Source organism: Balaenoptera physalus, assembly GCF_965194825.1.
Source record: "Balaenoptera physalus genome assembly, chromosome: 19".
NCBI classification, from domain to species: domain Eukaryota; kingdom Metazoa; phylum Chordata; class Mammalia; order Artiodactyla; family Balaenopteridae; genus Balaenoptera; species Balaenoptera physalus.
Genome location: NC_138900.1, coordinates 14,077,175 through 14,099,087, shown reverse-complemented (window position 1 = coordinate 14,099,087; position 21,913 = coordinate 14,077,175). Strand labels below are relative to the sequence as shown.

At 54.9% G+C, this 21,913-nt stretch overlaps 1 protein-coding gene across 7 annotated transcripts in view; it reads left to right on the top strand.

The window, feature by feature from the left end:
• Positions 1-21,913, top strand: part of ACTN4 (actinin alpha 4) — a 73,002-nt gene that overhangs the window by 29,253 nt on the left and 21,836 nt on the right. For 6 of the 7 annotated variants that reach the window (XM_082437636.1, XM_082437635.1, XM_082437638.1 and 3 more), the window contains exons 2-5: positions 15,630-15,744; positions 15,934-16,053; positions 19,162-19,248; positions 20,241-20,328. In XM_082437636.1, coding sequence (XP_082293762.1) covers positions 15,630-15,744; positions 15,934-16,053; positions 19,162-19,248; positions 20,241-20,328 — 410 coding nt within the window. Of the gene's footprint in view, positions 1-15,629; positions 16,054-19,161; positions 19,249-20,240; positions 20,329-21,913 lie in introns of all 7 variants that reach the window. The other variant, XM_082437637.1, reaches the window with a different exon arrangement.

Below are 21,913 nucleotides of genomic sequence, written 5' to 3'. Positions count from 1 at the left end.
ATAGCTGCTGAAGTTAAATGTGAATAGGGGGCAGCCTCCGTCTCCCCTGGCACCCCTCACGGCAGAGCTCTTTTCAGAATGCTGTTTGAAAATCACTCCTTGATATCACGTCCACTTCTCTGCTGAAAGAGGCATTCTGCTGTCCCTTTGTGGTTCACCCTGGGGCCTGTGTGTTTCTAAAGAAGATGGCTGGGGCCGGGGTGGGGGGGCCCTGCGTCTGCACGTTGGGTGCAGCTTCGTGCTGTGTGGGATAACGGTCACCTCCTGGTTCTGTGGAGGAGGGGGCTGTGACAAAGGACGGCGCGTCCTAGCGGCTCTGCCTTCAGGGTTCTCTCCATCCTCACTGCTGTAACCCTGCCATCCCCACGGCCACCAGGGGGTCTTCCCACCCCATAAATCTAGTCATGCTACTACTCCCCCCACAAGAGCTTCCTGCCACTCTTAGAATAAGACCCAAACTCCCCCCTCTTCCTCCCCAGGGCCTGTAAGGCTCCCGCTCCTCCTCTAGGCTCCCTCTGCTCCGGCCACACCCATGAGGCCTTTCCCACCCGGGGTCTCTCCTCCTGGAATGATCTCCCTCCTACTGGCAACTGGTTTGCCCTTTCTGTTGGTTCAGACTCAAATAGCACCTCCACAGAGAGGTCTTCCTTGACTGGCTGAACTTGATTCCCTCCCCGGCTGTCCCCCTCCTCCAGTTACTCTTGCTTGCATAACCCTGTTTTGCTGCACCACGACTGTCTAATTATCTTCTCTCTTTTTAAAATTATTTATTTATTTATTTTTGGCTACATTGGGTCTTTGTTGCTGCGCGCGGGCTTTCTCTAGTTGCAGCGAGCGGGGGCTACTCTTCGTTTCGGTGCGCAGGCTTCTCCTGTTGTAGAGCGCAGGCTCAGTAGTTGTGGCGCACGGGCTTAGTTGCTCCACGGCGTGTGGGATCTTCCCGGACCAGGGCTCGAACCTGTTTCCCCTGCATTGGCAGGCGGATTCTTAACCACTGCGCCACCAGGGAAGTCCCATTATCCTCTTATGTATCATCTCCTCCACTAGATTGTAAGCTTCATGAGGGCAGGGGTGTTTGTTTAATCCCAGTGCTCAGAATATGGCAGCAGGTGGTGGCTGCCCAGTACATTTTGTAATTGGAATGAGTGAATGAAGTTTGGGAGAGCCTCAGGGCAGTGAGTCTCCCCCTGCTGGGGGCTGGGGATGCCGGGGAGGAGGGATCTGATGCCAGCATGCTGAGCCCAGGCTGGGACGGCTCTGGAATCCTGAGTTCCAGTCGGCTTCTTTGGTTCTCATGCAGTGTCAGGGCACTCGGACCTAACCTTTTTTTTTTTTTTTTAATTTTATTTATTTATTTATTTATTTATGGCTGTGTTGGGTCTTCGTTTCTGTGCGAGGGCTTTCTCCAGTTGCAGCAAGCGGGGGCCACTCTTCATCGCGGTGCGCGGGCCTCTCACTGTCATGGCCTCTCTTGTTGCGGAGCACAGGCTCCAGATGCGCAGGCTCAGTAATTGTGGCTCACGGGCTTAGTTGCTCTGCGGCATGTGGGATCTTCCCAGATCAGGGCTCGAACCCGTGTCCCCTGCATTGGCAGGCAGATTCTCAACTACTGCGCCACCAGGGAAGCCCGGACCTAACCATTTTGTCCCCTAGCTCTCCTCTTTTGGGCTCCTCTGGGAGAAAGCAGGCGGCTGGGGCTCTCTGAGCACAGGCAGGACTTGCCGTTCTGCTCCAGCCTGAAATCGATTTCCTCCGGGCCCCGCCTTGAGCCAGGCCCTGTGAACAGAGGGAGGGGCTGAAGCCAGGTCTCGCCTACCACGTGTTGGGAAGAGAGTGATAGAGCCGCTTGGCCTGAGAGCCACCAACCTTTCCACCCCCTTCCCTAAGGCACACAGTGGCAGTTGGGCTGCGCCTTTGTTTTATGAGTCATCGGCACTAGCCCGTCATAAATTGTTTTTTCCTATACTATCAGAGCAGCTTTATCGGGCGTCTCCTATGCAATCCGGGAACGGATTTGATACGGGGTCAGTTAACATGTTGTCGAGTCGAAATCTGTCATTGTGCCCATATAAGGCAAACTCCTCGGGTTACTTTTTACCTTGGCAGAATCTCAGGAATGTCAAGGTAACCAGGCCACCTCAGCATAGCTCTGATTCTCGTTGGGTCACCTGACTTGCCCTCCCTCTCCCATGACTCACCCTGCAGCTCAGCACTAAGCCTGCCACTCTGGGTGGCGCTGGCGGCCCTGGTGGCTGGTGGAATTGGGGGAGGGTCTCCGGGACCTGCTTGCTTCTGTGTCTTCCTTCAAATGAGAGAAACTATGTGAAGTGCCTCACAGGGGACCTGACAGAGTGAGAACCAGAAACACAAAGTAGCCTTGGCCAGACTTGAGGTTGGTTAGGAGACGATGTGGGCCCCGGCTCTGACACCTACCAGCTGTGTGACCACAGGCAGATGGCTTATCTGTAAAATGTAGAGCACTCAGAACAAATCCTGGTACATAGTAAGTGCTCAGTAAATGTGGGTCATTTGTACAATCATGTCAGGGTATACCCCACCCAATCATAAAAACACCTCTGCTGTTTTCCTTTGAGGCTCAGCCCCTTAGTAGCTTTAATGGGGCAGATTGAGCTGGTACTCGGAGTTCCTCCCTGGAAAACTGAACCCACAACTTCCCAGTGGCACCTCATTCCCTTTCCTCCCCCACCCACCCCCGCACACCCACACGCATGCAGAACAAGCCACTCCTCTGCTGTTACAGGGCCAGGAGTCAGCTCTGCGAGAGCACAGCAGGGGCCCCTTTGTCCTCTGACATCACACTGCTCCTGGAGACAGCCGCCCCTTATGACTGCTGTGTGGTTTGGCCAGGCCTTAGTACCAGCTCCAGGAAGGCCTGTAGGCTGGGCGAGCCAGGGTGAGAGTCTAGTGCTGTCACTCTGCCAGGGCAAATGGTTTCACCATTTTTAATAGAGCAGTTATGAGTCAGAGGTTTCAGTCTCTCTTTACCGGTTCCTCCCAATCCTATAATTACCCTTTGGCTATAGAACCTTATTTTGGTTTTTCTTTTTTTAAATCCTAAGACACTGTTCATATTGTCCATCTCATGTGTCCAAGGGGTCTAAGATGGAGTGGCGATGGTAAAGGGAAAAAAGAGAGACTCCAAATCCAGAGTGATTTCTTAACCCACAGAAATGATGCCTTCCCCCCACCCACTCCAAGTACCATTCTAGTGCCACGCCAGGAAGTAGAGCCAGCACCGGCTTACTCAAGGCTGATGGCAAGAGTGGATAACTCTGAACACCTCCAGTTGCCTCTTGGCAAACTTTAAACTCCAAGCCTGGAATTTCTGGTCTGAGGCACCTCCCAGATTGACCGATGGATTCATTCACACTCTTATCCAGTATGAGCCTCAGCAAAAAGCAGGCCTGCTGACAAGCACCCAGCACCTCCTCAGGCTCCCTGCCAGTGCTGGTCCACTCAGAGATGAGGGGAATTGGTCGTGCAGATAAACGCCCTGTATTCACTCAGTCTCCACACTCTCCCTGCTTCTCAAAGGGATCCTCTTAGGCCCAGGCTCTGAGAGTGGGAAGCCAGTGGGACAGAGTATATAGAAAGCAGTGCATGTCTGTGAGCGCTGGCCCAGGCTCTGGTTCCCCCTGGTTATGTCCAGAGCAAAGATTTCCGGCCCAACCCACTCCACCCTAGCCATGTCGCTCACCCCTGCTTTTCACTGGAGCAGGAGAAGGCTTCTGACCTGACCGGCAGACCGATGAATCAGAACGTCCCAAAAACAGGAAAAAGGAAAAGGGTCACCGAGGAGGAGTTTCAGTTGTCAAAGGCGAAACCCTCACCACTGTTAGAGATCACTCCAGGGCCGGCACAGTTGCTTGCCCTTCCGCCAACAAGGCCTAGTTTGTGGATCATGTAAATTGCTGTAGAAAACAAGCTGTCTGCTAGAAGGCAGCGGGGGTGATGGGAATGTTTGCCCTGCCTTCAGGCGCCGCTGGCCTGTGGCCCTCTTTGCACCTCTAGATTCTGTTCGGGAGTTCCTGGGGTGGGCCACCGTGGCCCAGGGTGGAAGGAGCACAGCGCCCCCTCTGACTTCTTCTCCTCAAATGTCAAACACCTGTTATCTGGATGAGCCAGTCCATGGGCGGATTTGTCCAGGCTAAGACGTGATTCTAAAGACCAGTCCTCTTAGGCACCTGTTAGGATTCCAGGCCACACAGTCTCGAGGGCAGAATTGGCTCACTCGGCTATCTTTTTGAAGGATCAAAGTTTAAACCAGACGATCTTTAATCTCCCCTCCCAAGCCCGAAACCCGAGCTCAGCTGTAAACCATTGAAAATAAATGGGGTTTTTGTAGCTCAGCCTCCCTGTTCTCCAGGTGAAGGGCCCCCTGTGCCTGATTGTTTCACAGCAAAATGCCAGATCGGGCCAGAGGAGAGGCGGAGGGTAGGGGCCCAACCTCTGCTGCTGCCCTAATTTTAAAACTGCCTTTTGGGAGTGGAAGTTTTCTCTTTTAAAGGTAGCTAATTTCAAGGTAGGCCTCACCCATCTCCTCTTGCTGCTGAAAAGCCCTCCTTTGAAAGCGGAGCACTGCCTCCTGCGTCTACCCTGTGGGCCCCACCTGCCTGTGGTTGAGACCCTTATCTCCCTATGGATTCTGTGTGGGGAGGGCAGGCTCTTCGCCCTCAGGGAGGACCCAGTTCTTTGGAGTGTAATCTCAGTAGCTCTGGGTTGGTTGGTTCGTTGGTTGGTTGGTTGGTTTTCCGTGTGTGAGATGGCTCTGGAAAGGTCCATTTGAGAACAGACACAAGCTCAGACTGGGACACCTCCCTACCCTGGGCTGCCTGTACCCTGCTTCTCTGGGGTTTCTTTTAGCTCCAAGAGTCTAGTCCAGTCTAACAAATGCAGTGGCAAGGCTCCCTGGTTCTGCCTGGGCTTCAGAGCCCTCATTTTTAGAACAAAGTGTCAGATTTGAGTGGTGGTTCTCAATCCTGGCTTCACATTAGACTCAACCCTGGCTTCATGCTAGAGCATTTGTAAAATATCATTATTCCGGGACCCACCCCCAGGAAATCTGATTCATTTGGCCTGGGGTGAAGTTCAGGCATTTTTAAGAAGCTTTCTGGTCCCGTACATTTATTGTCCTTTGTTTTTCAACAAGGGTCCAAGACATATGCATTGGAGAAAGAATAGCCTTCCCAGTAAATAGTGCTGAAACAACTGGATATCCACATGCAAAGAATGGAATTGGACCCCTTCCTCATACCATATACAAAAAAGTACCTCCAACTGGATCAAAGACCTAAATGTAGGAGCTAAAACCATAAAACCCAGAAGAAAACATAGGCATAAATCTTCATGACCTTGGGTTAGGCAGTGGTTTATTAGATACGACACCAAAACCATAAGCAACCAAAGAAAAATAGATAAACTGTACTCTCCAAAATTAAAAAAAACTTTTTGCTTCAAAGGACACTATTAAGAAAGTGAAAAGACATCCCTCAGAATGGGAGATAATATTTGTAAATTATACATCTGATAAGGGTCAATTGTCCAGAATATATAAGAAGTCCTACAATGCAATAATGAAAAAATAAATAAACCAGTTAAAAATGGGCAAAGGACTAGAATAGACATTTCTCCAAAGAAGATATACAATTAGAAAATGGTACATGAAAAGATGCCCAACATCATTAGTCATTAGGGAAATGCAAATCAAAACCACAATGAGATACCACCTCACAACCACTAGGGTGACTATAATCAAAAAGCCAGATAATAACAAGTGTTAGCAAGAATGTGGAGAAATTGGAATTATCATACATTGCTGGTGGGAATGTAAAGTGGTGCAGCCTGTTTGGAAAACAGTCTGGCAGTTCCTCAAATGATTAAACATAGACTTACCATATGACCCAGCAATTACACTTCTGGGTATATCCCTAAGAGAACTAGAAATATATATCTACACAAAAATTTGTGCTTAAACGTTTGTAGCAGCATTACTCATAATAGCAGATATATATAATAGCAAAGGTAGAAATAACCCAAATGTCCATCAACTTATGAATGGATAAGCAAAATGTGGTATGTCCATACAATGGAATCTTCAGTCAAAAAGGAATGTACTACACTGTGGATGAACCTTGAAAACATGCTGAATGAAAGAAGCCAGACAGAAAAGGCCACATATTGTATGATTCCATTCATATGAAGTGTCCAGATTAGGCGAATTCATAGAGACAGAAAGTAGATTAGTGGTTGTCATGGGCTGGTTTGTGGGGAGGAGGAGGAGAAATGGGGAGTTACTGCTGACAGCTCTGGGGTGATGAAAATTTTCTGGAGTCAGGTAGTGGTGATAGTTTTTCAATCTCATGCTAAAACTCACTGATGTTTATACTTTAAAGGGGTGAATTCTATGGTATGTGAATTATAATTCAATTAAAAATTTGATTTTCCAAACTATGAACATGATTAAAAAGAGTACATGCACGCCTGTGATCCAGCTACTCTACTTCTATGTTGTATTAGTTATCTACTGCTGCATAACAAATTGCCTTTTCAAAGCTTAATGGCTTAAAGCAGTAAATATTAAGAGAGAGAAAATGCAAACGAACCAGAAAAGTGCCTGGGTAATTCTGTTGTAAAGCCAGGATTTGAAGGATCTCTGGAAGCAGGAAGGACCGGATCTGATCATTACATTCCTTTACTCATTTGGTAGTCAAGAGGCCAGGCAAAGGCGAGGGGAGGTTTGGGGGAAGACCGCTTTATGTCAGCCACCAGAAAGCAGCCCGTCAACTTGGCGAATCCTAGGGTGGAGGTGTGGCTTCAACAACTGCAGTGCTGCTACCAACGACGGCACCTTCCGGAATAGGGATAATATAGTAATGAATGGAACCTCTGTTGAGTGCTCACTGTCTGCCAGGCTGTGTGCAGTGCTTTCTCTGTGTTATCCTGTTGAGTGCCCACACCCGTCATGTCTGTTGCCCTCATTTTACAGGGGAGGAACTTGAAGCTTAGAGAGGTGAAGTTCATTTTCTGCAGCCACACACAATGCGTGGCAGAGCGAGAGTTCGGACCCACGTTTGTTCAGACTCGAGAGCCCTCGCTCTGGAGCACTGTGCCATGTTGTCCTCTTCTCACCCTTGTAGACCCTGGCAGATTGATGTCTTGACATGTCTGTCAGCTCCTCAAACTGCCTCCTTCTAGCCCACCTACTGCTCCACCCCTGTCTAGGCCCAGACCCAACCCCCATGAACCAGGGTCTCTGCAAGTCCAGTGGCCTCAGATGCCTGAGCGAAGAGGGCTGCTGAGGGCTCCTCTCTTCCGTTGGAGTGGCACGCCGAGGGCATTGTCTTCCCTGGCTTGTTTTTCGAACGTCTACAGCTCTAGGATTATTTCTGTGAACTCCTGAAAGCAAAATAGGCTTATTCCTAAGGAGGGACCCTCACCAGTATAAAATGGGATTGGAAACCTTGAGAAGTCCTAAATGGCTGGCCATGAGAAGCACCAACCCTATTCCATTCATTCTAGGATTTACTGAGCACCTACTATGTGCAAGGCGCACCGTTCCAGACAGTGGGTCCTGCAGCAAACAGGACCCTGCTCTCATAGAGCTTATGTTACACATGGGAGGGAGACTGGTTATGGACAAAGAACCTCATTTCTGATAGCAATAAGTGCAGTGAATAAAACAAAGCAGAGGGAAGTGACAGCATGGTGGAGATAGCAGGGTCAGGGAAGGCCCCCTGGGATGATGGCATGAGGGAAACCCTGAGTGATGAGAACTAAGCAGGCTGTAAAGAGCTAGAAGAAAGTCTTAGACCAGCGTTTCTCGGGAAGAAGGGACTACACTCCAGAATCAGCCTGTTGCAGCAATAACATACACGCTTTCTGGTGCCTCGCAGGGGATTGGCTGACGCAGGAATGTTGGCTACTGGGAGGGGACGTGGGGGAAAGAGCTGGTTTCTGGATGGACACGCAGGACCTTTGGAATGCTCGCTACTCCACTCTGCGGTATTTATACCTCTCCTCCGACTGGGAAGTCAGCTTTTTCATGTAGGCCGAGAAAACTCCGAATAAGGCAACAGCAGGCCAGGACATAAGAAAGAAGCATTCCATATTTCCCTGTAATTGCTTTCAAATTAGGTTCTGTTGTCATGGGGCAGGCACACACAGCACACCCGCTCTGCCCCTGGCTGGATATGGAGTTGGGTCCTGGCCGGGCAGCCAGTGTGTCCCTGTGCTGCTGTACCGCCGGCCCCGATGGCCCATGCTGGCAGGGCTGTCTGAGTCCCATGTTGCTGCACCCGTCTAAACTGTGGTCATGTCACCATGGCCGGATCATTTTCTCTTCTCTCAGCCTGGTCCCTGGTTTTTATCTTCAGGATCTGGTAAAGGCAGTGGATCTTCAAAATAGCGCTCACATGTATCATCTCAAAGCCGTTCCAGAGGCTTCACAGACTTCCTGGATGGATCCATGCAGATGTTGCCAGGGCAGTCGCCTGTTTGCCTGGGCCGCTGGTAACCCAGATTCCGGAAGCCTTAGCCATCGGATCCTGAAAGCACCTTTATAGTTGGTGATGAAGCCCAGGGGCCAGGGGAGCAGTCTCTGCTTTCAGGAACTGAGAAGATGCCCCACTGGGGCCAGGCCTTGCCTGAAGCCTGGCAGTAGCTGGCAGATGGGTGATAAGAAGGGTGGGTGCCTACCGTAGGAATAAATAGCTGTCCCTCCCCTGTGTCCAAGCCCCAGACACCCTTCCTGATGTCCTGTGGAAGCAGGAACCATGGGCAGCGTCAGAGGCCACACCAGGCAAGGTGGGAGTTCAGGAGGCGGGACGGCGCCCTCCCCCTCAAAGCGGCCAACGCCCCAGCGGAGCGGCAAACCCAACACGGTATTGCAGAGACGAGGTTTGAAAACTCCCAGCTCCCTAAGGAACCCTGACTTGCCTCCGAGTGCCCTGGGGGAGTTTGCTGTGGCCAGTTCTTCCAGCCAGCCCTGGTCCTGGGGCAAAGATATGCAGCTGGTCCTTCTGGGTCAGGCTGCTGGCCTGTGATGTTCTGCTAAGGGGGTGGGCGGTATACACAGCGGAAGGCGGGGGGTGCAGCACGAGACAGCAAACGGTTTTTCCTGAAGTCTTGTCCAGTGTGGAGTCAATGGAATCCACATGTGAGCATCTGCTGGCGGGTAGAAATAGCGCAGCCCCCGACCCTGGTCCAGGAACTCTCCTTCGCCAGTGCTAATAATCAGAGCCAGCACGCTTGCCCCAGCCTGAGGTCTCAGGTGAGCCCGTTTCTAGGTCCAAACTGACTTTGTAAAAGACTCCCTTTAGTCTGGGTTTAGTGGAATTCCAGCTTCCAACTGACATTTCCCTCCACGCCACCCCCTTCAGTACTAAGAACATGTTTTGTGACACGTAGTCGGTAAGAAGAAAAGGGAAGCAAAGTTTTTTCAGCTGGGCTAGCCGCATCCCACCAGGATCCTTCCTTCTTGCCCTTGGCATCACTCTGCCCGCTGGAATACCACTGGGTTGCCCCATGTCTTTCGAATGTTTGTTTCTTACTTGGTGACTGCCCCAGAGTCAAGAGGGTTTAATTTACCTCTTTGGGTTGGGGGAGGGAGTCATCGATGAATAGCTCATTAAAGCCCACTGCTGCCACATTCCTGGCCGTTTAGTTCACCTCCCAAACAATATCCATCATTCATTCACACAGCCACCCCACATCCTGGCAACTGGGAGGGGTCCCTGTGACACAGGAAGGACTTTATGACCAGCGATGCTAGGCCTTCTCCCCCTCCCCCAACACACAGTGACAAAGCAGAAACAGCTGGGGGGGGTGTCCTCTGAGGCTTGCGTTCCCCAGTGCATGGGCCTCGGGCCTCGGCACCGGGAGTGGTGACTGGATCCCAAACAAACCAACAAGCTCGTCCTCTCTTCTTCCACCCCGCCTCCCCCCTACACCCTGTGCTATTTTAACAACCAGAGAAGAATCTTTAACAGGCTGCCAGTGTGCAGAGGCAAGTTTTGAAGGCTCTTTGTGGTTTTTTTCACGTGTGTTCTCAAAGGCAGACGAGTCCACATCCTTCCTCCCTAGATAGGTCAAGGGCTGGGTGCAGGCTCCCTTCACAGGATGGCAGGCCAGCATTGGCCTCCCACACTGGGCTCAGGCCACCCTTTAAGAAGCAGGCAGGCTTTTAGGGAAACAGCCCTGCCTGCCTCGCCTTGTGAGCTCAGCTCCAGTTTGGGGACTGAGGCTGGGCGGGGCCCCTCTTGACTCGGTTCTGCGGGCTCTGCTTTGCCAGGCCGGTAGGTAGCATTCCCCTCAGAGGAATGAGTGGCCGCCCCATATTTGTGTTAATAGCTGTGTGACCTTGGGCAAGTCACTTAACTTTTCCTTGCCTCAGTTTCCTCATCTGTAAAATGGAGATGATAATATCTCACATGACCTTGGGGTTGGAGGTTTTAAAGACTTGCTATGTGTAAATGGTAAGAACTAGCAATTAGCAGTTACTGGCCACCCCACCCCCGCCGCCATCAGAATGTAAATTCTGTGTCTGTTTTGCTTCCTCCCATGCCCAGTGCCTAATCAGGCCTCCAAGTCAGGATTTGTCAGCCCGGTGATTGCATTGAGCGCCTCTTAGGTGAGGTGCTGGGGGCACGGCCACCGCTCAGAATCAGTACTGCCCCTGGAAAATGACCTTGACAATAAAACCCAGATGAGCTTGAGATGCTTTTTGCCTTTCCCTTCTCCCACAGAGGGCCAGTAGCTCCGGACCCTCCCAAATGAAATCGAAACCTTAAGTTTGCCTTGCTTGGTTACAAGTGTCGGCATTTCCAGCACGGCTCCTCTGCCTTCCTCCTCCTGCCAAGTTTCTCGTAGAGGCTCCTTACCCTCTTTTTTTCCCCTGGTCATCACACATTGACCCTTGCCCCCTTTGGGTCAGTCCCCACACAGCAGCCGCCCCATGAGGGTGGCCCTGCCAGCCTCATGACACAGCCTGCTCTCCCTCACTCCCTTCCTTCCTCTCTCCAGCCGGGCTGTGTTCTCGCTGCCACAGGGCCTTTGCACATGCTGTTCCCATTATCTGGAAAGTCTCCCTTATTTTCATCTTACTTATTCACCATAGGGAAACTTCCCCGTGTCTGCCCGGCCAGTAGATCAGGAGCTGTTCCCTAGCATCCTAAACACTCTCTTCAGCTCCCTCTCTGGGGGTGGGAGAGAGGAGGACAAATGCAGGATGATACCTCAGAGTGTGGCTGCTGGAGCCAGAGTACCTGGCTTTAAATCTAGCTCTGCAACTTTCCAGGTGCGTGACTACCTGCGGGCAAGTCACGTCGCCTCTCAGACCCTCGGTTCCCTCATCTGTAAAATGGGCCAGAAATAGCAACTACCTCACAAAGTAGCTTTGCAGATGAGAGATGTTAACGTGTGACAAAGTGCCTACAACAGTGCCCGGCACATAGTTAGCTTATAGAAGTATCTGCTGTGGTTGTTACTGTTACCACTTTTCCTAAGGGTGTCTCTTATGTAGTTGAGTAGTTGCTTGGTTAATGAGATCGATCCTCTTCCTCATCAGAGCGGGAGCTCCTCAGAGTGCAGCCTGGGTCTGCTTTGCTCACTACTGTGGATTCAGCACCAGGCCTGGCCCTGGCTCGGCATGCAGCAAACCCTCCCTTGTCGAGGGAGTGGATATGTCCTGTCCCACAGTGACCTGGGCATCGCGGAGCCAGTGGGGCCTGCCACGCTTGGGCAGTCGGGCTCTGTAGCTCGTGCTCTGACAGATCTGCATGGTGGCGGGGGTACAGTGGGCCCACGAGACGTCCATCTATAGCAGCCACCCTCCACACTACCCACCCCACACATCTCAGTCTAAACTGGGTAGGGAGAGGGAGTGAGTAAGCAGAATGTTATTTTTGTAACCAAGTAGAAGAAGCTATGAATTTTTCATGTTCCATTGGAACTCCAGCTCCTACTCACCAGTCATGCCGCGTGGAGCAGGGGCTGCGCGTGGTGGGCTCGTTCCCGAGGAGGGCCTCGTGACTCCTGCTCCCCTTGCCCCGAGCCCAGGACCCTGCGAGCCTCTGGTGTCAGTAGATGCTCCTCGTCTTCCAGGAGGAGGAATCAGGGCCACGCAGGCCGTGGAGTGAGGATGGGAGGCCTGTCGGCGGGGTTCCCATCGTGTGTCAGGTTCAGGAGAATACCCACAGGCTTTTCCTCACCACTGAGGCCAGGCCAGTGGATATTCTCCCCTAAGCACCTGCTCTGTATTCTGCTTGGGCCTCTGCCTGTTTCCAGCCAGGGAGACAGAAGTACAGGGCAGAGTTACCATTTATTTAAAAATAGTCCTTTCCCTGAGATTTGTATAACTCTGAATATTTCATCTGTGCCAGGCACAGTCATAAGTGATGTACTTGCATTGTTTTATTTAATCCTCATTTAAGAGGGGAGATTATGGCCTCCATTTCACCAACAAGGAACTTGAGGCTCATTGCTTGCCCGAGGTTACCCCGCCGGCAGGTGGCCTCAGTGGCCGAGGCAAGGTTGGAATACAGGTCTGTGTGAGCCCCAAGCCAGAGCTCTTGTTTCCTGCCCAGAGAAGATGAGCAAAGGTGCAGAGATGGGACGCATGTTTGCAGGGTGGACGGTGTCGTGACCTTCTGAGGACAGACTGCCTGAACCCAGTGAGGTGAGGTTCGTTCAGAGCCTCCACAGGTTGGAGTGAGAGGGTGTGCTGTATCTTGTTACCACTCCACACCATGACCGTGGGGTAAGGGCCTTTGCAGAGGGATGGGCTCTCATCCTTCCTGGGAATGGAGTGGGAAGCAGCCGGGGTGGCTGTGTTCGCATGTGTGCGCATGCTCAGTTCATCTGGCACTTGATGCCAAGCTCTGTGCCAGATGTTTTAAAGCATTCCCCCGCCCCGCCCCCATTTAACCCTACAGCAAATACAGGAGGTAGATTCTGGTAAGTCCATCCTACAGAGAAGGAAGCTGAGGTGGAAGTAGGCCAAGTCACTTGGTTGGAAACACAGAAGTAAGCCGAGGGGCTGGCATTCAGACCCTGAAGGGTTACCCCAGGTGTAACCCAGGCAGGCCGAAGCAGAGAGTGTTGCCATTCAGATACGTGCCCAGCTCTACCTGCAGCCCAGGTGCCTAGATCTCGGCCCAGCAGCACCGCAGCACCAGGGGCGCTCACCCTCTGGGAACTGCCCTCTTGCGTCCTCGGCCACAGGATGTGATGGGCCACTTTGCTGCCCCGCAGCATCTTTCAGGCACATGCACCAGCAGAGGCCCAGCATCCCCTGCCACTTCCTGCCCCAGCCTGGCCTGCTGCTGCCCTCTGCTTTACAGGGTGGCTGAGTTCCCCGCCCGCCCGCTGCCCAGCACCGAGGCTGCTGTGCTTTGGGCATTCTCAATGCATGTGCGATGTGAGACTTAATTCCTACTCCCTGGGAGCACGCACACATGCACGTAACATCCAATAAGACCCAAAATGACTGGAGAATGCTGTCAGAGAGATGCCAAGGGTTGAGCGCGGTGGCGGGGGCAGGCAGGGGACGGAGAAGGCACTCAGTGGAAGAGGCGGGCCAGGTGTCGGGAGAGGAGGAGACCCTGGGAAGCACGGGCTGTGCAGAGAGCTGCCGCTTATGAGCACCTGCCACGTGCTCTACAGGCATTGCCGCTTCGAACCCTCACACTGACCGTGACCCAGGTGGTGTCTTCATCGCCAGGTTGCAGATGAAGAAGCTGACGTTAGGAAGGTTGGGTAAGCTGCCCACATGAGTGGTGTAGCCCTGGTCTGTCTGAATTGAGAGCTGCGGAGGGGAAGGAGCGTGGGAAGTGAGGTGGGGAAGGCGGATGCCTTGCTGAGAACCTGCTCCTGGCCAGAGCCCAAAGTAGCTCATGCTTGTGAGGAGGCAGAAGCAGAGAGAATGGTGCTGTGATAGATCTGCACGAGGAGGGGGCATCCGAGTCAGAGTCGGGGTGGGGCAAGCAAGTCGGTGGGGGCGTCCGGAGGAGCCGCACTTGGGACTGATTTTGTGGGATGGGTGGGTGCGGGCTGAGGCGAGGCGGAAGCGGGGCAAAGGTGCCCGTCGCTGAGGAGACAGCCTCATGTGGGTGTCTGTCTCCGAGGTGGAAGAACTCTTCTTCGTGTTGGCGGGCGGCGGGCGGGGTGCCCTGCCCGTTCGCAGCCCTCCCCCCACTTCGGGTTTGGAAGGAAACCTTGTACCTGTGGTGCAGCGTATTAATCAGGCGGCTTCTTTGTCTGGGAGGGGCCTTGTGTTGAGTCTCTGAATGAGCAGGGCTGGTGACAGTTGTCAGAACACATGGTTCTTGGCCAGAGGCTCCTTGGAAGCCCCTCAGCCCCACATGGCCTCTGCCGGCACCCGGGTGCACATGGGCTCTGGCGCGTTCCTGGCTGTCGGCCCACCTCCACGCTGGGCCCTGCGGATTGACGAGGGCAGAGCGGGGGACTCCCGTGAGAAACAGGCGTGGGGTTTTTCCCAGATCTTGCCGCGGGGGCCTGTCTCCCCGGAAGGCATCTGGGCACGTGCACCTTAACTGATGTGACGTGCATCCCTGGCGCTGAAGTCTGATAACGGGCCCCAGCCAGCAGGGGGCTGAGTGCTGGTTACGTACTCGGGCATTCTGTGCTCTGGTTTGGGATTTGGGCTTCTTGTCCACAGGCCTCTCCACCTGAAGAGGCCCCTTCGCCTTCCAGCACCCACGTGCCCTGTGATCCTCCGGCAGTTCCTCCTCAGATGTGGTTTCCTAACCCTGGTGGGGGTGCGTGCCTGCCTCCCACTTGCCTTCCAGCCCCCTCTGAGATACACTGGATCTTAAGATGTGGAAGGGTGGGGCGTGGGATGTTCTCCAGGGAATAGAGGGTGTCTGGCCTCGAGGGAAACAGCATATGTAGGGGTGCCACAGGGCTCGGAGGATCTGTGCGCCCGGCCTCTGGGGGAGGTGTTGCCGCTGGGCTACTGGCGGTTCGAAGAGAGACTGACCTGAGCAAACCTTGAATTTACAGGAGGCTTGTTTTCCAACTGCTTTCCTGTCCCAAGTCATCTCTGTGCCAGTGATGGGGAAATTGCTGCCCCTGCCTGAGGAGAGGGGCAGGTGGAAGGGAGCCAGGGCCGTGGGGACCTGTGGTCTGCTCTGCCCGCCCAGGGGGATGGAGGGCTGGTGTGTCTGTCCAGAAGAACGTGTCTGCGGGAGCTGGACCCCTGCTGCTTGTGTCCATGCTCAGGGCCCGGCTCCGTCAGCACCTTTGCCCGATGCGTGCAGTGGGCCCACTCAGGGTGTGGTGGGGCCGGCACTTGCTCTGAGGCTGGCAGACGTGGTTTCCAGTCCACGCTCGGCCGCTTGTCACCCGGCTAACAGGTGGTAGTCTGCTAACCACCCTGAGCCTCAGTGTCCTCACATCGACCTGCCTGGCTCTCTGTAAAGACCGGAAACAGTGTCAGTGTTGATAAAAGGTGGGGCCCAGGACCTGGCCCTGAGCAAGGGCCCCGTGGCAGCCGTGCTGTCGCGGGGTCAGGGCTGTGACCCGGCCCTTTTGCTGGAGAGCCCTGACGGCCACGCCGACCCTCCAAGCCATGCTCTTCTCCGCTTCCCCAGACCTTCACAGCCTGGTGCAACTCCCACCTGAGGAAGGCCGGCACGCAGATCGAGAACATCGACGAGGACTTCCGAGACGGGCTCAAGCTCATGCTCCTCCTGGAGGTCATTTCAGGTGAGGCCCCCCTCCTGCGGGTGCCCACGGGATGCTGGCCCCCCCCCCCCCGCCATCCCATTGCTGCTCGGGGAAGAGCAAGGCCTTTACCGGCTGCAGCAGCGGCACTGCGCCGGCCTGGGCCTGTTCCAGGGAGCAGCGGGGGCCCTGAAGCTCCTCTCCCTCTCTTTCTCGGTGTTCGGCCCTCAGGGGAGCGGTTACCTAAGCCGGAGCGGGGCAAGATGAGAGTGCACAAAATCAACAATGTGAACAAGGCACTGGACTTCATCGCCAGCAAAGGAGTCAAGCTGGTCTCCATCGGGGCGGAAGGTGAGCTCAGATGGGGCCCGACCTCTGCCTTGGGAACAGAAGCTGTGTTGGTGGCAGAGAGAGCACTTGGGGGTGCTTAAAGCACAGATACACCGAGCAGCGACCACAGTGACTGCCCTTGATGTGATGCCGGGCCCACAGACCTCCCTCCCTTCCCCCAAAGAATAATCCAGCCCAAGACCAGGAAATCCAGCTCACCCGGTCATGAGGGGCACAGGGGGAGGAATGGCTTTGACTTGGACCCCGGACACCCTCACTCGCCCTCCTGGTGCCGGGCCTGAGGGACACGGCATCTCTCTGAGCCAGCAGCACCTTCGCCCTTAGGCCCTGTCTGGTGTCTGCAGGCAGGAGGGCTCAGAGTAGGGGAGGCTGCTTGAGGCCTGGTGTCAGGGCTCTGGGGCAGGGAGTGTAAGTCCAAAGGTCAGTGAGCAGACTTCGCTGGCTGCACAGCTTGGGAGACTGTGGCCTCTTGACAGGATATCCAGGATCCTCTGGGCCCCGTGCGGGTACCTGGAACTGTGACCCTTGTCTCCGAGCCCTCCCTAGAGCAACGGCATGCCCTCCCTCCCTCAGTGCAGGCTCTTGTCTCACAAACGCCTTTGGAGACCAGGCGAGGCCTGACAGAGCCCAGAAGCTCCCCATCGGCCTGGGCTCCCAGTTCTGGTCATTAGTCAGAGCAGGGTTTCCTACACCCCCATATCCATGTTGTCCCAGCTTTTAGAAAAACAAAGAAAACTAATTGCTGCTAATGACAGGGCTCCGAGAATTTGGCCAAGACTCCAGGCCAGAATGCACATCCCGCATTCCAAGGCTCTGCCCCAACCCGGAACCTCTCCAGGGAGGGCTGCCAAGCCTCTCATGCTACGGTTGAGGTGGTTGGTGTTTAAAAAAAAAAAAAATCAAAACCCTGAACTCAATCAGGCCCTGAGATTTTCTGTTCTTGCATGGCTCTTTCCTCCTGGCTGCCCTCCAGCCTTCTGCTTCTCACAGCTGCATTTATTTTGCTCAAATGCTAGCCTGTAAATACAGAAGGGGTTAGAGGAGAGACCCGTGGCAGTCATCAGTTTTCATCTGGAGAAAAACTCAGTCTAAAAATGTTTTCCGTTCATGCCCAAGCTGCTTCACTCCCAATCCCTGTGGCCATCGGGCCTCTGGAGGGCAGCCGACTGGAGCCGTTCCGAGGGCTTTGGGATACCTGAGCGCCCCAGTCCCCGCCCGCCCCCGGCCCCCTGGCCCTCCACACCATCTAGGCAGTTGCAGGAACATGGCTTCCCCGTGGGGGTTGTGAGAGGGGTCGGGACTCGGAGGCACAGCTGCAGGTCCAAGAAGCAGCTGGTGGATGTGTCATGAGAGAGGCCGTCTTCCTCCCCTCACAGGGACTCTCTGAGTCCTCCATGACCAACTTGCTCATGGCACCGGCTGGGTATGGGCGCTGCGGCCTCCTCTCCAGCTTGTGTCCGTCCCCGGCTTTGGGGTGCCTGGCCCTCGGGAGGAACGCAGCATAGATTTCCTGAATGAATCACCGCCCTCACCCCACGCTGGGAAGGCTTGGCCTCGTTTCCACCCGTGGGGTTCTTAGCCCTGGGAGAGGGCTGGACAGACAACGTGTCCTTCCCCTGCTTCCAGGCGGCCGGCTACGCATATCTCCTCTCCTGAAACCCTCAAGCCGAGAGCTGCCCTCGGCCATCAGCCCATGGCTTCGCTGTGGGGAGCCTCTCCAGTGGCTAAAAGAGCACCCACCCTTTCCTAGCGAGCATGTCCTTGGGGAAGGCTGGGCCCCATCCTCTGGGGGACCATCATGCCTCCTTCCCAGATCAAGCCCACCTAGAGTTTTCTGTTCTTGAGGCCGGTGAGCAAGCTCTCTTGAAGTGTCCCTCCGTTCTCCGCACCCTCTCTCCCGCATCCGGTGTGTGAGAGGCACAGGGGTGGCAGGCCTGAGAGGACATCCAAAGGCGCATCGGGCCCATGGGCCCCAGGAAGAGGCCGCTTGCACGCACCTCCCTCACCTGGCTACAGACACACGGTGCCTGAGTGTTGCAGAAGTGATTTTTCTCTTAAGTTGCTGAAGCTGAAGAACGTGTGGTCCAAACCCTTCTCTTTCAGTCCCAGAAGTTTGGGAGAGTGGCTGGTTTTCGGTTAGTTAAGAAAGCAGGCACTTATCAGCTGGACCTTGTGCTACCCGCTCTCCCTTTCCTGCAGCACCGTGTCTTTCTCAAGGGCCGGGTCCAGGTGCTGGGGGTGCAGAGGTGATCACGAAGGCAGACAGTGAACAAGTAGACAAACCAGCACATATCATTGTGTGAGGGGAAGAGCAGGGTGCTGGGGAGAGAGGCACCGGGACGGTCAGGGAAGCCATTCTGGGGAGGTGACATATAAGCAGAGCCTTACAGGCTGGGAAGGACCAGCCATCTGAGGAAAGGGTCGAGACGTGTGCTTTGTGGCAGGCCAGAACGTGTGAGATCCTTAAAGCAAGAGAGAGCTGGCTTGTCGAGAGGACAGAGCTGGAGAATGCTGGGGAGGGAGGTGGGAGTCACGCAGGGCAGGCCTTGTAAGCCAGACTCCAGAACACAAAGCAGGCGACCGACACAAATCCAGTCCACCTGTTCCAGTGACCACCCTGCCTGCTGCGTGGGGTGGATCGCAGTGGGGATGGAGGAGGCAGCACGTGAGGATCTGAGGGAGATGACGGTGGCTCGGACGAAGGTGGCGACAGTGGGATTGGAAGGAAGTGGGCAGACTCTCGAGAGACATGCCCATAAGGTGTGGTGGGGCCTGGAAACGGAGGCCCAACACCTGGGACGAGGCTCAGCGGGGAGCAGTCCATTGAGCTGGGTCAAGAGAATGAGCTGCCCAGAGAGGAAGAGGCCTGCATGGCCGAGAATACACGGGGATGGAAGGCCGAAGGTGCCAAGCAGCAGAAGGCCTTAGGGACAGCACTTCGCGGAGTGTCCAGGGGACGTCTTCTCCCAGTGAAGGCGGTGGAGGACAGGCCTAGGCAGCTCTGTCAGATGATTGGAGTTAATCTGTAGACGGGGCCGGGGGCCGCCTGGGGAGTCCCACTCTGGTTTTAACAGCCCTTTGCCCTCTGCCCCCTTTCCCTGTGTGCAGAGATTGTGGACGGCAACGCAAAGATGACCCTGGGAATGATCTGGACCATCATCCTCAGGTTCGCCATCCAGGACATCTCTGTGGAAGGTGAGAGTCAAGGACCTGCTCACGGGCAAAGAACAGCCTTTCCTCCCCGCCCTGGTTCCACCCGAGTTGGGGGGACTTAGTTAGGATTTCGGGCTTTTTGTCTTCATGGTTTGAGGCTCTTTCCTGTGTTCAGACATCACTCACATGCCCTGCCTGGGGGTGGTTAGTAGAGGTGCTGGCCCAGGCTGCAGGTGAAGGGTCCCCCCTGCAGCCGCCCATCTCAGTGGACCCTCACACCACCCTTGTCAAATGGGCATGATTGGCCCCATTTTACAGTCAAGTAGCAAACTAATGATAAAGAGTCAGGCCTGGCCTCGTTCTCCTGGGCGTCAGCACCTATGTTTCCACTCAACCTCCCACCCTCGGACCTTGGCCCCCATGGACCTGGGGTTGGTCCAGGCCACCACAGGATGAGAAAAGCCACAGGGCCAGCGTGCAGAGGGGGCTCCTGGTGACAGGCCACAGCAGTGACCAGACAGATGTGCTCCCTGCCCTTGTAGCACTCCCTGTGCGTTGAGGACAGTCAGAGCCGTCCACGGGGAGCGGAGGGACCTCCTGGGGCCCTCCCTCCCCGCCTCCTCGAAGCTGCGGCCAGATCTGGAGACCCGGGGTGGGCAGGCCCGGTGCTCATGCCCCTTGTTCAGAAGAGGCCAAGGCCCGCCTCAGGGGCTTGCTTGGCAGTGTGTCCTGCCAGCTAAAGGCACAGGCTTTGGGGTCAGAAACATGGTGCAGGTTCAGGCCCTCACCCTGGCCTGTCACTGCCACTTGTGGGGTGACCCCAGGCAGGTGCCTGCTCCTCGGGGCCTGGCGTGCCGTTAGGATCAGCAGGTGCCCGTCCGCGTCTGGAAGGGGTGCTGCTGCTGCTCTGTCCGAGGGCCTCTCCCCCAGGTTCTGTGTGACGCTCATGCCTGAGCCGGAAGTGCAGTCCCCCGGGCCTGGCTTCTGCGCGTTTCGTTTTGGGCCGGTGCTCACCGTCCTCATGTGTTTTGCAGAGACCTCTGCCAAGGAAGGGCTCCTTCTCTGGTGCCAGAGAAAGACGGCCCCGTACAAGAACGTCAACGTGCAGAACTTCCACATCAGGTGAGCGCCGGCCGAAGCACCCCGGCCCACATCGTTCCCACTCTGCTTCCCGGGACCTGACATGCTGTCCGCCCACCCTCTCTCTTTTCCTGTGATGTTGTCATGGTCTGTGAGGTGCCAGCTCTCAGGAGCCCCTCCCCCTGCCACTGGCCCCCGTGAGCCCCTGGGAAGGTCCCTGCGTCCCCTGGGGGAGGCAGCAGTCACCTCGCCGTCCCAGGCTAAAGGCATTAAGGCCTGGCACTCTGGCAGGCCCTCTAGAATCTTCTTTTTCCCCAAGCAAGGTAACTCAGAAGCAACAACAAAGCTCTTCCTTTGTTTTGACCTCTCAAGAGGGACCTGCCGTCCTTTACGGTTGCTAGTGAATTTAGTGTTGGGGAAAATGTACTCTGTGTCCACTAGAGGAACAAGACTCGCCTGCACGAGCCTGTTCTTCCTCGGTTGAGAGCGGGAAATGAGTGTGTCCATGAGGTGAGTGTGGTCAGTGCCACACGAGATCTGAGAGCGTGGCATGGCCCAGGGGTTAGGAGTGCAGGCTTTGGGGGTGGCCCCGAGGTCAGATCTGGCGTGACTCTGTGACCTCACCTCTCTGAGCCTCTGGTGTTCTCCTGGGGTGGATGGACCAGGGAGAGGGCACACGCAGCAATGAAGAACGGGGCTTCATGGGATCCACAGAGGTCCTGCTGTGTCCTCAGGCTCCCTGGAGCCCTGGCACTGGACGTTGGGGACCATTGTGCTCTGCCATTAAGAGCATTTGGTCCCTCCCTTGAGCTCCTCTGTGTGTTTCCTTCCTTTTCCTGCCACCAGCTGGCGGTCCTCTGTGCATTTCTTTTTCTTTTTCTGGCTGCATTGGGTCTTAGTTGCCACACGTGGGATCTTTCCTTGTGGAGCGTGGGCTCAGTAGCTGTGGCCTGCAGGCTCAGTTGCTCTGAGGCATGTGGGATCTTAGTTCCTCGACCAGGGATCGAACACGCGTCCCCTGCATTGGAAGGCGGATTCTTAACCACTGTGCCACCAGGGAAGTCCCTGTGCATTTCTTACTCGTTTATTTATTCAATCACTAAGTGTCTATGGAGTGCCTACTCCATGCCAAGAGTGGGAATACAGCAGCACCAAAATAAAGTCCCCACCCTTGGAAGGTAACACCGCAACAGGGGAACCAGTAGTTCACAAAGGCGTGAAGAAACCAACAACGTAATTTCAGGTAGTGAGAGGAGTCATAGAAAGACGACAAAGTAGGATAAGGTGATAGAAAGTAACGGGAAGAGTACCACAGTCGGGGGCGGGGGGGGGGGTCTTTCTAAGGAGGTGTCATTAACCTTGACCCATGAAAGAGCCAGTGTGACCAGTATGGGCTGTGACCAGCTATCACTTTCCTCTGAACAGAGCCCCTCATGCCAAGCCACATCCCGGCATTTAGCCAGCGCACGGGTCAGGTCAGCCAAGGTGCAGAGGGCCTGCGGTGGCCTGCACAGCTCAGTGGGGCCTCGCAGGGACAGCGCTCAGCAGGTCACAGCCACCCTGGGAACGAGCAGTCAAAGCACTTGTCGTTTGTCAGGTATCGGCCAAAGCCTCACGTATTTACTCC